At 45.5% G+C, this 15,251-nt stretch overlaps 2 protein-coding genes across 16 annotated transcripts in view; one reads left to right on the forward strand and one right to left on the reverse strand.

Moving 5' to 3' along the window:
- IKZF3 (IKAROS family zinc finger 3) overlaps nt 1–15,251 on the forward strand; it is a 49,154-nt gene that overhangs the window by 1,805 nt on the left and 32,098 nt on the right. For 3 of the 13 annotated variants that reach the window (XM_013202080.3, XM_048055432.2, XM_013202077.3), the window contains exon 1: nt 12,946–13,903. The exons of 2 other annotated variants lie outside the window; for them this stretch is intronic. In XM_013202080.3, the coding sequence (XP_013057534.1) occupies nt 13,750–13,903 (154 nt within the window). In that variant the 5' untranslated portion in view covers nt 12,946–13,749. 8 more of the 13 variants (XM_048055430.2, XM_048055431.2, XM_048055428.2 and 5 more) reach the window with 8 other exon arrangements.
- On the reverse strand, nt 1,092–7,052 carry ZPBP2 (zona pellucida binding protein 2). 3 transcript variants are annotated; one of them, XM_048055433.2, is made up of 8 exons: nt 6,894–7,050; nt 6,077–6,157; nt 5,465–5,590; nt 4,763–4,924; nt 3,692–3,910; nt 2,475–2,560; nt 1,763–1,940; nt 1,092–1,219 (listed from the first exon to the last, which is right to left on the reverse strand). In XM_048055433.2, exons 1-8 carry the CDS (start codon nt 6,985–6,987, stop codon nt 1,122–1,124), a joined length of 1,044 nt encoding a protein of 347 aa, XP_047911390.1. In that variant the 5' UTR covers nt 6,988–7,050; the 3' UTR covers nt 1,092–1,121. The 3 variants fall into 3 exon arrangements, with proteins under 3 accessions (XP_047911390.1, XP_013057537.1, XP_047911391.1); XM_048055434.2 differs by lacking the exon at nt 1,092–1,219 and adding an exon at nt 1,390–1,592 and having other exon boundaries at nt 6,894–7,052; XM_013202083.3 differs by lacking the exon at nt 6,077–6,157 and having other exon boundaries at nt 6,894–7,048.

Below are 15,251 nucleotides of genomic sequence, written 5' to 3' on the forward strand. Positions count from 1 at the left end.
CTCCGCCGTGGCTCAGAAGCCAGCCACGGAAGGGATGGGTAGGAAGGCAGTGTTACTTGTGATGCTCTTGAAAGCAGCAAATCAGAATTTTTTGTAATGCTGCTTTGTGAGCAAAGTGATCGACTGCTGCAGCTACGGCAGCTAACCTTCAGCAGCAGACCAGAGTAAGTCTCTTCTGGGAAGAGAGCTTTCCTGTTATTCTCAGTGTTTGGCAATTTGTATCTCGACTTGTTACTGACCTGGTGAACTTGGGAGCTCACAGCTGCCGTAAGGGGATGGATAATCTTGTCCAACACGCCCCTGGGGCCAGCAGAGCTGTGCCACTTGTTTGCTCAGGTGGAGGAGAAGATGCAGCAGCAAACAGGCAGAGAAGGCTCAGCAGCCTCCCTGCTTCCCTCCCTGGGATGTGGGCAAGGCAAGCCACAAAAGCAGCGTCCTTGCTTCTGGCTGGGCTGCAGGACTTGCTGGTAACCCCCTGGTTTGGGGGACTCGGTCTCACTCCACGCTCCCGGTGCAGAGCTCCCACTGGTGGCTGCAGCACGGAAAGCCCCGCGTGGAGCCGTGGCTGCTCCCAGCGCATCGCGCAGGCTGCAGCATTCGGGACTCAAAGAAAGAAACAGCAAAATATAGAGGAACAGATCGCTTATGTTTTTAAATCACGAAGATTAAATACTTACTACTTCTGAGTAATTTCTCCCAGGTATTATTAATACAGAGATTCTGGCACGTCACTATGGCTCATAACTCCACAGCAGCTCTGCCACCTTTCCCTGAGTTGTTTGTAGCTTCTTAATGTTCTCTGGGCAAACTGCAGCGAGAAGCTTGTCTGGTGTCACCACCAAGAAATGGACTCCGTGCACCCACGGCCACGTGACAAACTGCCTCTTTTTTTTATTAAAAAAAAAGTTACTTTATGTTGCATGAACGCTTCATTTTATACATCACTTCTGTAAGTGTTCCCTGAATACAGAAAATGCCAGGGTGTGTGAATGATGGAGTTTGGCTATCATTCAACAATTAATGTAGGATTCCAGAACTGGTAGCTAAAAATGAAAAGTATATCACAAAAAACAGTGCTTTCATAGCTTCTATTCAATTTTCCAATTTCTGTCGTATGTTTATTAGCAAAACTTTGCTCCGTACTTCTTGATGTGAGGCCTGGTACAAACGTGGCAGGTGACTGCGTTGTTAGGACTGTATGTTCCAGGCTCGCAAACCACTGTGGAGAGAACAGAGTTTGTCAGCTCCCCTCTGCCTCAGCCGGGGCCAGCCCGTCGGCAGGAGCCCACGGGTGCTGCAGCAGAGCCAGCCCTTCCCCAGCCCCCTGTGCCACCCCCTGTGCCCCCAGCCCCAGGACCAGCGGTGGTGCGGCTGGCAGAAGGTCCCTTAAAGCAACTGAGGGTTTTCTAGCTGTGCTACCGTTAAGGTAATTGTTTTTTATTTGCCCAACATCCTGAGTGTTGTCACTGAGCAGTGGCCTGGAAGAAGGAACACTTCGCTGCTTCCATTTACTCTGTTTGGAAGTAGTTTTATCTACTAACGTGTTAACAACCATTGCAAACACTGCCAGCTCGCTCTTCCACATGGCACTTCTAAAAAAAAAAAAATAAAAAAATAAAAATAAATCTGATGGGAAGGGATGTCTTCCCAAAAGGCGAATGGAAATATCCTGACTTCTGACCCTGATGTTTACCAAATGCTTTTCAGAGAGGGCTGTGATCAGGGCTAACATGCAATACGTAAATAAAGTGTTTTTATTTACCACAGCAACCGGCACAGTTCTGGTGGGTGATATCGTTTTTCCCAAAACCTGGTTGACAGCTGTCAACGTAGGTGACTGAGAAGCTGTTGTCCACGTAGTGTATTGTAGGGGCAGTTTGAAACTCGTGCTTCAAAGCGTACGTCTGCCTACTGAAAAACTCTCCAATCCGATCTCTTGCCTGGAATTCAGAAACATTGGAAAAATAAAGAAAATAGTCAGTCATGGTTTTGATTAACAATGTCAGTAAATACCTCTTGGTGTTGTCGTCCCCCCCCCCCCCCAAGGCTGTCACAAGGCTACTATACAATAGTATATACTAGCATTAAGAAGCCAGAGATAACAGATTTCAGAAACTGGCTACAGTAGGTTTATTTTAAATTATATTCCCTTTACTGAGTCATAAATCAAAGATTTAATTTAAAGATCTGGAAGTTTAACGTACTAACATAAATGTTTATATTTGATTCCTTATTTTTGAGGTAGTATAATGGGAACAGTAAGTCTGGCTTTTTTTTTGGTGTGGATCAATTTGACCTTTAAAACAATTTTCCGTTCTGAACTTAATTATCTGAGCTCTATGAATCATCTCTTACAATGATATTAATCCCATAAAATCTGGGGGAAGCTGGATTACTACCAGTCAAATCTGTAGATGCTAAGGCAGGAATTTGTGTTAAACATGCGGAGAAGACAAGGGTGGCTGACACAGAACCTCTTGGACTTTCACGTTTGTTGCATCTTCACAGTCATAAGGAACCTGTTGGCAAACTTCTTCCCATCCGGGTGCAAAAGGATTAACTATTGGTGGGGACAAGAGATACACATTCATGTCTGTATTTAAGGATGTATTAGTGAACTTACAGCAGCTATCTTCAGGTTCATTTCAGGGGGGGAAAAAAAAACCAACAAATTTCTTCACTGAATGCTTCAGCATTTTATGTTTCATCCTCTAATTTGTGGAGAATGGTGATTTTTCTTTTTTTTCTGTCACAATCTCTAGTCAAGATAGTGTTTCAAAAAATTTTTTTACTTGGTGTACTTGAATTCTGAAAAATGAGTCACTGACAAAAGGGAGGGGGGATGGTCCTGGTGGTTTCTACCAGTTACTTAAATTGTGCTCTTCCAGTAAGAGTCAGAGGTCAACCAATAAAATAACGGAGTGGGGGGAACATGCTGAGATGTGAGGAGAAAGGAACTAAACTCTCACACAGCACCCTCACTCAGTACAGAGAGGACCGAAGACGCAGGAAAACTTCAAAGCTTTGCCCCCCACTTTGTTCCGAGCACCCCTGGATTTTGCCGAGGGGAAAACGGCCACCAAACTGTTCCACAACTTGTTGGGTGGTTCTGGTTGGCACGTGATGAGAACAGGTACGGGAGAAAATATGGTCAAAGCATTACTGAATAATTTCCTTTACTTGGCGATAAAAACATCTAAGTTAGGGCAGCCATCGGGGCTGATTTAACCTCTTTTGCAAGGCAATACAGCCACATCAGTATTACCATAAGGGAACTGTGAAGCTCTGGCTTTTTACCTCTCTGCAGTTTCCTAGAATCAAGCAAAACCACATAGGTCACAGGCTTATTAAAAATCAAATAATGAAAAACAACAGGCCATTTTCCTCTTACAATTATATTAGCGAAAAATCGTATCTATTCAATTGTCTCCTTTCGATAACTGTTTCAAACCGAACACCTTGAAAAGGATTGTTTCTTGCTAAGGCTGTAAGTACTGTACTACGCATTCAGCATATGAACTGCATTTTAGCTCCATCTGTGGGCTTGTAAGAAAAAATACAGGGATCGCAAATAAAGGGCAGCGACTTCTGCAGGTATGCTTGATTTTAATATTTTTCAGATGTTTATAGTACACCCAGGTTATTTATAAATAGAAATGATCACTCCCAAACAAACGCTGACATGTGTTACCTTGAAAAGTAAAAAATAGCTCATGCAGGAGGCCTTGGTTTGGTATCCTGATGGAATGGCATTTGTACGATGACTCTATGATGTGGCATGTCAGATCAGAAATTATGTTGTCTAAGATTTTCTTCAGTTCCTCAAAGAACTGGGCATTAGCTGCTAGCTCACATCCCTTTGTAGTAAAGCGAACAGATATCTGATATGCGTGGTCAGCTTCCCTGTATGCTTTTAAGAAAATAGTTTGTGTATGAGTTCAGCAGTGTAATCGCTCAATCTTGTACAGTGCCTTATCTTCTATATCAGTGTACTTTGTATCAGAAATACAGGCACTTATTCAAAAGTAAACAAGTAAATAGTTTACTCATTAACCAAACCAGAACAAATTTATCCTTGTTGTAGCTGACTCAAACAGTGAGGGACGTTTTAGTCTGAAATATACAGGAATTTGTGCTTGTGTTATGAGGCTCTGCTCCTACACATTGAAACAAAAAAGGGGCAAATAGATACGCTAGTTCAGTAACACGGCGTCATAGTAAAATAAATACAGAAACGGATTGGGTTGATGCAAAAACACTATGCAGCTAAGGTGTGGGAGGGAATGTTTTAAAAATGATTGAAAAAGGTTAGTGTTTTTGAGCATTTCGGAGACGTTATTTTGTGGGTGGAGAGGCGATGTTGGTGAACAGTGGTTACAAAGGGTGGAGGAAGGCTTGAGTGTACTGTTCAAGCTCGTTCTGCATCGGCGTTAGGCTCAGTATGGTAATCTCTCTTGTAGGAGACTGCGCTCAGACCTGAGCTTTCTTTCCAGATCTTGGGTACCACTGGAATTACCGTAGTTCACTTGTTTCTTGTTGAAAGTAGGGGTTATTTTATTCTTTGAGTTGCCATATGTTCTTGACTGTCATTTAAACTTTTTCCCAGACTGGAAGGATATTTGACTATCTATATACGCATATTTCTCTTCTGGCACAGAATGTTAACAATCTCTATCAAGCCTTGAAATAAACACTCCTGTTATAAACACACCAAACTGCAAAGGCTATGTGCATTAGCTTACTAGTAAGCAAGTAACCTTACCGTATAACATAAACTTATAAGTCTCAAACACGTCTACTTCTTCTTGTGTCATAGTTTCTATGATTCTGCGAGAAAGAGTGCAAGTGTAGGCTCCAGACATGGACTCCTTAAAACCCATCAGCATCAACTTTCCAGTTTCTGTAAGATTCGCATATATTTGCCCTAGAATAGAAACAGGAAATAGTTGATCACTGGAAATACTTGGTTTCTGATGCTCTGCTCATTTAAAACACTTAAAGATGAGGCTTTTAGTACATAATGACACACTGATTTGTGTTAGTCTAAAATTCGACCTCTTAGACTTGCTGCAAGTTTGCTTTTATCTCAAGCATTTTATAGTTTTAGAGGGAGAAAGGAAATGTAGTCTGTCAGAGTTTGTGGAAAACTCTGATAAAGGGCCATGCGACTGTTTGGACCCACCACACTGTTGCAGGGTAGCATCAACAGAAACAAGGAAAATACGTGATTTCATGCACGGTAACTTATTTAACCATTTGAGGTCAACTTTTCCCCTTGTAAACAGAGAAATTAGTTTTCTACCTCAGCATATTTTCCTGATTTCTGACCCCACCCCCAAGAGGCAGGGGCTGTTTGTAAGTTTGAGTAGAAGTACTGTAAAAAGCCTATTCTATCAGTGACTTGGAAAAAATGGCGAAGGCAGGAAGAGTGGAAATTCTTTGTAGTCAGAAAAAAGTAACTAACCTTCTAAATTCTTTCCATCTGGACCAATCCACAAATACTTGGGATCTATTATTTCTTCTTGAGAAAGAGACAAATCCATGCATACCAGCAATGGACTATTTGTAAATACTTTAACATACACTTTAACTGCAACACAAGAGAATAAGGTAAATGACATGGAATGAAATGACAAAGCTATACTTAATGTGATGTTAAGCTAATTTTTCCTGTTGGGACTAACGAGAAGGCTGGTCGTGTCTCTGCTTGCTGCTATTAACAGCTGGAACTGTCCACGGGGCGGTGGGTGCTGACTGTGGGTAGCAGAAACCACCAGACCGAGCTGCAGGGTCCCAGCACCAGGTTTTGAGCTTGGGTTTGTTTAGCTCAGCAGGCAACTCTTGTTTAGACACGACATCTTCCACGAGTGCACCACAGGACAAGTGTATTTCTCAGCCTGCACCATCTCGCTAATGTATGCCGTCAACCATATTCCGGAGCCTCCAGCAGTATGCTTAGCTAAGCCTGGTTGCATCACTTCCATGCATAGCATTGTTTACATAATGATCACTGTACTTAAATGGCATTTCAAAAGTCTAGTAAGACTTAAATATATTTATAATCCGACAAATTTACCTTCACGTTTGATGTCAGCATAAATATAATTATTTTGAATTAAGCCAACAGAACGTAGCTCTTCTTCAGGTACAGCACTTGCTGTAGGGAAAAAGACTTAGAATATTATATGGAGAAGTCTAAATGCATGATTCTTAGCCATTTATTTTGTCCTAGCAAATTCCTGCTGCTTCCCTTCTTCCCCCTTCCAAAACGAGGGCTCCCACTTGTTGCTGGCTTGCCACTTTTTGTTGCTTTAGTGCCCAGGCTGTGAATCTTTTTTAATACAGAAGGTTCCAGGCTAGCTGAGCCTTTCACTTTACCAAAAAAAAAAAAAGCTATATAAAAATCCAATCAGAAAGCTAAAGCTCTTTGCAATGGCTCCGTGAGAGCCTTGGGAAGCAGGAGGGGTGCAACATGGTGACTGTGGGTGGGTGTTGGGTTTTCAAGCACCTGTGAGCCTCTGCCTTTGGGGAGACAGCATGCAGATGGCTGAGCATGAGGGGTTGTGTGCAAGAACCCCACAAACAGCTATGGCAGTATTCCCAGCGTTCGTCCTGACTGCTGAGACGCTCTGGGCCTTGGTGGCAGATCAGGACAGCCCTACTTGACTTCTGCCTGTCTGGAGTCAGGCTGAGGGGGTGAAACAGCACTGCCAGCCCCCCCTGCCACCATCACCTCATGGCCTTTATTAAGTGCTGAAGGTCGGTTCTGCAGGCCACCACAGCCTGCTCACCCGGCAGCACTGCCCCCATCCCTCGGTACCACCGGACCCCGCAGCAGCCCCCTGAGGAGAACCGTGCCTGGGGTGGGCCCACCCCTGCGGGCCTTTTGGTACCTCCAGCTAGGGCACCCCAGCCTGCCGCTGCCACCGCCACCATCCCCAGGAGGACTCGTAGGGGGGAGCATGGCCTCCCGCTGCCCCCCGCCATGCCGCCCCCACACCAACGGCTGCCCCGTGAGGCCAACGGCTTGGGGGGTGCCAACGGCCCTTCCCGCCTGCCCCCCGCCCTTTCCTCTCCTCGGGGCCGCCGCTCGCTGCTGCGGAGCCTCCTGACAGGAAGGTGGGGTCCCCAGCCCCACACGCAGCTGCCTCTTTCCTTCCCCACCCACACCCTGTGCTTTTTGGGTTGTGTTTTTTTTTTTTTCTGTTTGTTTCACAGGCGCCCCTAAAGCCTCTGGGGTGCTCGGGGGCAAAGGACAGCGCTGCTCCCTGGGTGTCAGCCGCCCCCCTCCTGGGAGAGGCCACCGCATCGCCCTTCCACTGCGCGCAGCAAAATTTATTTTTGACTCAAGGTGGTGTTTCCAGCTGTGTGGGCTACGATAGGAAACTATGGGGGGGGGTGGGGAACAGGTTCAGGCCTGGCTGTGGTCGGCCCTGTAACCGCAGGGGCACCCAGGCTGCCATCTCCTGCTCCACGCACAGTTCCAGCACTGCCAGCTCTGAGGAGCTAACGGCACGGCTTGCACGCCGGGGCCGCCTTCACCTGCTGGTTTCTGGAGCGAGTCATTGTGGGACGTCTGCTTTCAGCTTAAAAGCAAAAAATATTCCTGCCAGTCGCTGTGAGAAAGACTGAAAATAAGAGCTGGGCATATCCTGTTGGCTCGAAAACAGCCGGATGGCATATTATTGAAGTACGTGGTGGTTTTCAGAGTCAGTTACATGTTTTGTAAGACTTGCTTGTGACTTCTTAACTAGAAGTAGAAATAGTGAGTTTCTTGAGTGCATGTAAAAATATTTGGGAAACAGCCCTGCTAGGGGGAGGAGGGTACCTGCATTAGAGCACACTGCACAGCATGAGATGCTCAAGATGAGGAACTGTAGCCAAGCCTTTGGTAATTAGCTAAATTACGCTTGTGGTGCAGCCCCTGATCATGCCAGTGTCTGAAAATGATGTAACAGTATTTGCCTAACAAATAAGGAACCAGCCAACACAGGAATAATAGCTATTTTTATAGATAGCTGTAAAAGTTTAAGTCAATGCTTTTGTGCAGAAAAGCATTTAAGTTACGAACGTTATTTATTAAAACATGACAATGTGAAAAAAGATCTCAAATTATTAATGGAAAATATTTTACTCAAGCCTGGCGTTACTTGAAAAGAGTGTCCCCTTCGCTTTATGTCTTGCAAGGCTCCTTGCCCTACTAAATGCATGCACTGCTTCACCATCTCACTTCTCTCTTTGCAGGGGAGTGACTACGCTTTGTTCTTTATTAGACTGACATATGAACTCTCAGCTGGTTCTTTAAGGTATAATAACTATGTCAGGGTTTTCATTCTTAATTTCCTTGAGCTGCTGAATAGTTTATAGCTAGGACCACCTCAAAAGATCCAACGTTCCCGTGTGTTGAATGTTTTCAGTTTTACTCAAAGTTAACATTTCACGCTTGTGCTGTATAAGCACAATGATTCAGTTTTTAACGTGTCTGCTATGAGCTAGTCCTATTTTTGTCTGAACATCCTCTCTTCCTAAGGATGTTTTTACCCTACTGTCCTGTCATGTAACTGTCCTACACAGCCCTTCCCTACCTGGCTTGTTAACTATTATAAAAGAGTATCTTTACTATGGAGCATTTTCTTCATTTGTCAGTCTTTAAAAACTTAGGCTCCTGGTCTGAGTCTTTTGACTAAAGAGCCATTCCTTTCAGAGTCTGATATTTCAAAGTTAGACTCATAAATTGTCATTACAGGTTTCTAAACCTCAGGAAAAACAAAACAAAGTTAGCTTGAAGGACATGGTAATGGTAGGGACAGATTCGATGGGACAGAATGTGAAGTCATGTATTTGTTACCTGGTATTTGTGCTAATAGTTGCTTCCCCCTGCCTAGGGGGAAGATGATGATAGAAAAGGGGGAAAATATTTATTGTGAACTTATTCATGGTGTGGATAGGTATTTGATCATTAAAAAGGCAAATACATTATCCTAGGAAGCATGTAGAGAAATTTCTAGGAGTACAGGGTCATCTGGAAGACCTGTGTGGAGCTCTGGAGAGATGTTTTTCTGAGATGCAGATCACAAATTTTGTCTCTAATCTTTAAGGTGGAAGATCTAAAGGGGGGATAATGCAAAGGAGGGCCATGATGAACACGGTGACACTTTTGATAGGCTGACAAGCCTAGGCTATTTTGATTTCTGCCCTTGAAACAAAAGCAGAGGGAAGAGGTATAACTGATTCTGTGATTATCAGATAAGTGTAGCTGAGGGAAAATAATTTAAATTAGAGGACAAACCTGGCAATAGGAGAAAATATCCATGAATAAATCTGGGCTGGAAAATGGTTCCTGATCATCAAAGCAGTAGATTCCAGGGCCTGCATACAACTTAAGGGAGCAAGAAACCTTAAACAGGCATGGCTACTTCTGGAAGGGGAATACAGGGTTGTCTGCAATAGTAGAGAACAGGGCTTGGTTATTCCAGATGTCTTTTTTATCATTGTTTTCCCAGACTTTTTTTTAGAACTTTTTTTTAGAAGTGGTGGAAGAGCACCCATTTAAGAAGCAGTCCTTGATGCAACACAAAGTAAGAGAATCTTGTCTCTGCCTAATTATCACACACCAGAGCTATGGTAATTTGCATTCACACTTGGTTTCTGTATCTTCCAAGCAATCAGGCTGGTTCACCATCTCACTTGCCACTTCATTAACATCTAAATCCTCCAGTTGCATTAGTATTATTTCTGATTTCTGGACCCCTTTGTGGAAAACATATGTAGTAAGGGAATAAATTGCATTAAGCCTTCATCAGTTTTCTTACCCCCAAACACTCATTTCTCCGTTTTAAAATACAGCTGAGCTGGTGTTTTTTTCTTTTTACAAAAAGCACAATGGTGACAAAGTAAGTAGAAAACTGTAGTAAATAGATGCAGCAATAACTCCAAGGGTCCAGAAGTACACCTGCCTTAGTCATACTGAAAGCCATCAGCGAGCCTGCTATCTGCAGTATTTTTGAGTTTTTTATTTTCCTTTTTCGCTCTCTGCTGTCTCTTTGGCTCAGAGTTTGAAGCTGCAAACAAACTGTGTTGATGTCAAAGCATGCCAGGTACTGACTACCTTGCACTGATGTTCTGTTCTGATTTGCTATCTAGGCCAGCTATTATCTCGAGGCGTTTTCTTGGTAATAACTCCGGGCTTTTGCTAAATCAAAATGCCATGACTATTGCTTAGCTTGCACGTGAAGTGAACGCTGCATTGGCCTGGCACGCTTCAAACTTCCTTGTACGGAGTCAGCCTCCTTTCAGACTTCGGTGTTAGGTGTGCAAGAATAACTTAACAATCCCCCGGGTACGTTGAGGGGAATCCATCTTTGCTTTAGTTTATTAAAACAAAACTTTTGTTAGCTTTTTTTTTCTTAATGCAATAGCACTGCTGTTTAAAAGCCAATCAAGCTGCAAGATCATTAATCTTCTCTCGTGAGCTAGCTTTAATATATAGTTCGAAAAGTGCAATCCATTAACAAGTAACGTAAAGAAAGCAGTGCTTGTTTAACAGTTTTGAGAGTTCATTACCATGCTTACACAGTGTGTAAACAGAAACAGGCCAAATTACACACAAAGGAAACTACATGGAAAAGAAGTTACTCTTTCATGTGTGTGGGCACCGCATAGTATGCAGTTGCCACACCAGTTCTAATAAAGTCTCAGGCTGCTTTGCCCTGCTCTGTGAAATGAGTCAGAAGTCTGCCAATGTGAAGTAGCTCCATGTCACCCTATTAAACTCTACATATGAATAACTATTGTCCTTTGAATGACCTAAACCAAGTCATCACAAGCAGCTTTCCTGCAGTGTTTTGGGTGTTGGTGCTTGCTGCAGACCGTGAAGACAAAGCTCCCTAGAACGCCAAGCTCCTAGGCAGTGCTTTTGGAGGCTTTCCACAGCGGGTGACAGCTCCTCTGGTTTCGCTGGCGGCCCTTCAGCAGGAGGGGACGTCAAATGGCTTCCCCGGAGGCAGGAGGAAGCCGCGTGGCCTTGCTTGATCGATTTGCGGATGGGGATGCGAGTTGGAGGCAGATGTCGGGTAGCTTGAGATGGGATGGGTGGCTGGGGAGCTGTGGGAGCCTCCGGCTGCCTTGGCTGCGAACACAGGCGCACGCCTGAGAGGCGTCACCCTCGTTAGGCTGGCACCTTTCTCCTTGGCCCCGATCCTGGCAGCGTGCTCCTGCCGCGGCTCCGTCACCAGCGGAGCCGTCTCCAACGGTGGGGAGAAGCACATCCCTTCCCGAAGGGCGGGCGGACGGATCCCCGCACCGCGGTACCCCCCAGCCCCCCCCCCCCCCCAAACCAGGGGGATCCCCGCGCACGGAGCCACCCGAGGACCCAACCCCGGGGGACCGGGGGGGACCGGGGGGGGGATGCGCGGCGGCTCCGCTCCCCGCCGCCCGGCGCCGCTCTCGGCCCGCCGAGCCCCGGGGCGGATGTGGCGGTGCCCGCGGGCGGCGGCAGGGGGCGAGGCCGTCGGGGCTGCCCCCCCCCCCCCCTCCCCGTCCCGTCACACCGGGAGCGGCGGCGGCGGCCGGAGCATGGAAGGTGAGGAGCGGCCCCGCGGTGCCTCCCGCCGGGGGTGAGGTGTCCCCGCGCCGTGCGATTGCACAGGAAGCGAACGAGGCTTTTTATTTCATTTTAGCTTTTTTCCCCCCCCCTCCCTCCCCGAATTTCAGCAAATTTCAGCAGCGAGTACGACGGTAAAGCTGGCTTTTAGAGCTTTACCGGCTCCTGGTGTTGGAGGTTTGAACGACTCAGGCGGCGCGTTGGTTTCTTTTCCCTCGTAAAGCGTGCGTGTAACTTTCAGGAGCGGCAAAAAGCAAGTTCCAAGTTAATCTCGGGCTGTACAGCGTGACTCGCTTTTGAAGAGAAGCAAAATATCATCATGTATTTGTTTGTTTACTTTTTAACGGGAAAAAAAAGCTTTGCAAAGTACCACTCGATTTCCTACCCCACAGGTGGATGTTCTTACTGTACTAATCCAACTCCTCGTTTAAAGGCTTGAGTTTAGGGTCCGCTGGCTCTCAGTACCTTAAGGTTTGGGGTTTGAAATTAATTGCAGTTGCCTATTTACAAACGTCTTCTCCTTTGCTGGAGGATTTTAAAACGCTTGTCTGCGTTTAAGTAACTTCTGTTAGAATCTGACTTAATTGAGGCTAACGCTGCTGGAGAGCTGTAACTAATGCTCTGAAAGAAAGGGGCTGCTGGCTGTTCGGCGCTTCTCAACGCAGCTTTGCTGCCTTGCTTGGGCGAGTCGGGACCTCTGTGTAGGGCTGTGGGAGAGGAAAGCTCTTCAGGTGCATCGGTAAATTTAGCCCGATTAGAAAAGGGGCTTGTTTCTGCCCCTGCAACTGTAATAATTTAAGAAGTCACCTTCCGTCTCCCTGGTTTTGGTACGCTTACAAGTGAATGTGTAAGTAATCCTTCAGGTTTTAGTGCTGCACGTGGGGACTGAAAAGCAGTTAATGTCTAAGGTCGTTATGTTGAGGGACTTAGTTAATGTAAAAGATGGCGTTATACTGTACTACCTCTGGACGCAGTAACTGCTACGCATCCCCGTTTTTGTGGGTCTTGGGTAAAATCTTAGTTGCACTGAAGTCAGTGGGAAATTTGTCGCTGAGAAAAAGGGGCAACGTTTCTTTCCTTGGCTGTCTGTGCTCAGTGTGAGGATGCTCAGTAGGGTTGCTGACTGGCTAACAGGCGCTCGCAAGAGTTGGTGTTTGAGACCTGGGTCGCGTAAGCCAAGATCTGCACTCTTTCCTTGGGTACATCTCTTCATGACCGGTTCATTTTCTCAAAGATAACAAGAACTGACCCTTTGCTGTCGTTTCCATTTGTTGTGCTGGGATGAGCGCGTTGAATTACTAGAAGATGCTGTGCTGTTTTCAGAAGGTTAGTGCTACAGTACAAGCAAAATGTTACCCTTACTTGCATGCTGATCATGTTTTCTTCCCAAAATAACACGTGCATGTAACCTGTCTCTGTCATTTCAAAAAGTGCATGGTGCTTAAGTGCAGCAAAGTATTAGAGGCCCTAGTATTGGAGGTGCAAAGTGTTTATTTGGCTCAGATACTTTTTTTTTTTTTCAGAAAGCTGTTGAGACTGTAAATGCTGAAGAAGGCCATTCAGTGGCAGACGTAGATGGGTTTCCTCTCTTTAGTAGTATAATGTAGGCTGAAGGTGAAGAACGCACTGGGGTGGCAGAGGCTTGCTGCTGTCCCCAGCAAAGGCACTGGCTCTGCTGCCAGCAGTGAGGGATCAGGCTGTGAGGGTCTTGGGGCAGCGGCCAAGACCGGTGCGGTTTTATTTTGGCTTGCTTCTGCCTCTTAAGACTGTGCAAAGGTGAGGAAACCAGCCGTGTGTGCTCCATATGCTGTGATAGAAGGGCTAATAGCAAACGGGATTTAAAAAGATGTCCCCTTTGCACTGCTGTTGGGTTGAAAAATGCAGTTGGCAGTAAAAAGGCAATGGCCTGGTTTTCACTTTGCAGGCACACAGGTAAGACTCTAACAATTCAAGACATGCCTCCAGTTCTGCTGCCTACAGTTCTTTTTGTTTGGTTAAAATACAGGTAGATCGTTGTGTTACTTCTATAAACTGGTCAAGTACCAGGATAAAACATTAATACAGTTATACATTGACATGCCATAATGCTTCTTTACCAAGCTATTTGAATATTTGTGCTCACTCTGGCTATTGGCGCAGAACGCAGGATGACTAAGGATTGGTTTCAAAAGCACATGAATTTTACTTCTGCTTTGTACATGAACATTGTGCGTCAGCTGCAACACACACGGGACAAGCATCTCCTTTCCATGCACCCTAGTCAGTGGATCTCATTGAAGCTTGGGAAGACTAACGTGTTGCGTAAGTGATTTCCCATGTTGTGCTTTTCTGAGCCTTCGGTAGAAATGTGGTCTTTGTACAGAACCAGGGATGGAAGCGACCTAGACCTTTTCCTTCTAGCACACTTACGGGACACAGTGAAGGATCTGGCTGAAGATATTTTACTCAGGAAAGAGACCTGAGGTTAACCATTGAGAGACCACTAAGACTGTGAGAAGCTTCTTAGGACTGGTGTCATAAAGCAGCCAGGGTCAGATGAGGCTTAGAAGTGATACAAAGACTGGGATGTTTTTCTGTGGAAAAGAAACGTTGTAAGGTATGTCGCTGTTCCCTTTGGAAGGATTGTACTGCCCAGCAGCCCATCACAGGCAGGAATTTGTACTGTTTAAAATGTAAATAAATACGCAGAGGCAATGTCCGCATGAAGCAGATGGGTGTCTGAGTCCTGGCTGCACTGAGCCCTGCCAGGGGCTCCTTGCGGGGCTCAGGCAGTGCCATTTGCTGGCCCGTTATCCTCTGGGGGCAGCTGGGGGCTGGCTGCTAGGGGTGTAGCACCGAGCCCCACGTGCCGAGGCTTCTGCTGGTGCAATTCACCCGGCGGGCTGCAGACATGGATGCATCCCTAGTGGAGTGGCTGTGTGGTAGGGAGGTGTCCTGGTGAATGCGGTGGTTTTTCAAACAATCTGTTGATACAGGAACAGATGCGGATTTCTCTTAAGTGAAACGGCCTCAGTGGGGCTCTAAGTTTTGGTTTCGAGACCCTCTGCCAGCGCCTGGAAGGCAGAATTGCTGCCGAGTCTTGAAGCACGCCCCCACCCCACCCGTGCGGGGTGCACTCTTTTTGCAAAATCCCAGGGTTTTGGCCAGTTCGGGGCTTTACCAGCCAACGGGACTCCTGCAGATGGTTTCTGAATGAAATTAAAATCAAGTTCACGTATTACAGAGTATTGGGGATTTGATTGTCTTGCCTAAAGATTTATTATTTGCACAGTTGTGAGGATTTGTTTAATTAAAGTATCTGTATTATTTTGATGTAAGGTTAAAAGCAATTCAGGGAGAATTTTGTTTGTGTACCATGTATTTACTGATGTTTCCCCGTCAGTATTCACAATATAAATCGGTCCATTTGCTTCTTTGTACTTCACTCTTCCTGGTATGATAAAATGAAACAAAGGCAAATAAAAATACCTAATAACCCCATAGTTACAGCTTTTAAATTCAGACTTAGTAAATATTTGAACTTCTTGTTATTTAATTCCATGACCTTGCTTATGACACAAGTTAAGACAACGTTCTCACTAATAAAAGAAACTTAATGAAAAGCTTCCATCCATGCTACATTTGCATGAAAGGACAGGAGCTCCGATTT

The sequence above is a fragment of the Anser cygnoides genome, chromosome 22, assembly GCF_040182565.1.
Source record: "Anser cygnoides isolate HZ-2024a breed goose chromosome 22, Taihu_goose_T2T_genome, whole genome shotgun sequence".
In the NCBI taxonomy this organism is placed as follows: Eukaryota; Metazoa; Chordata; class Aves; order Anseriformes; family Anatidae; genus Anser; species Anser cygnoides.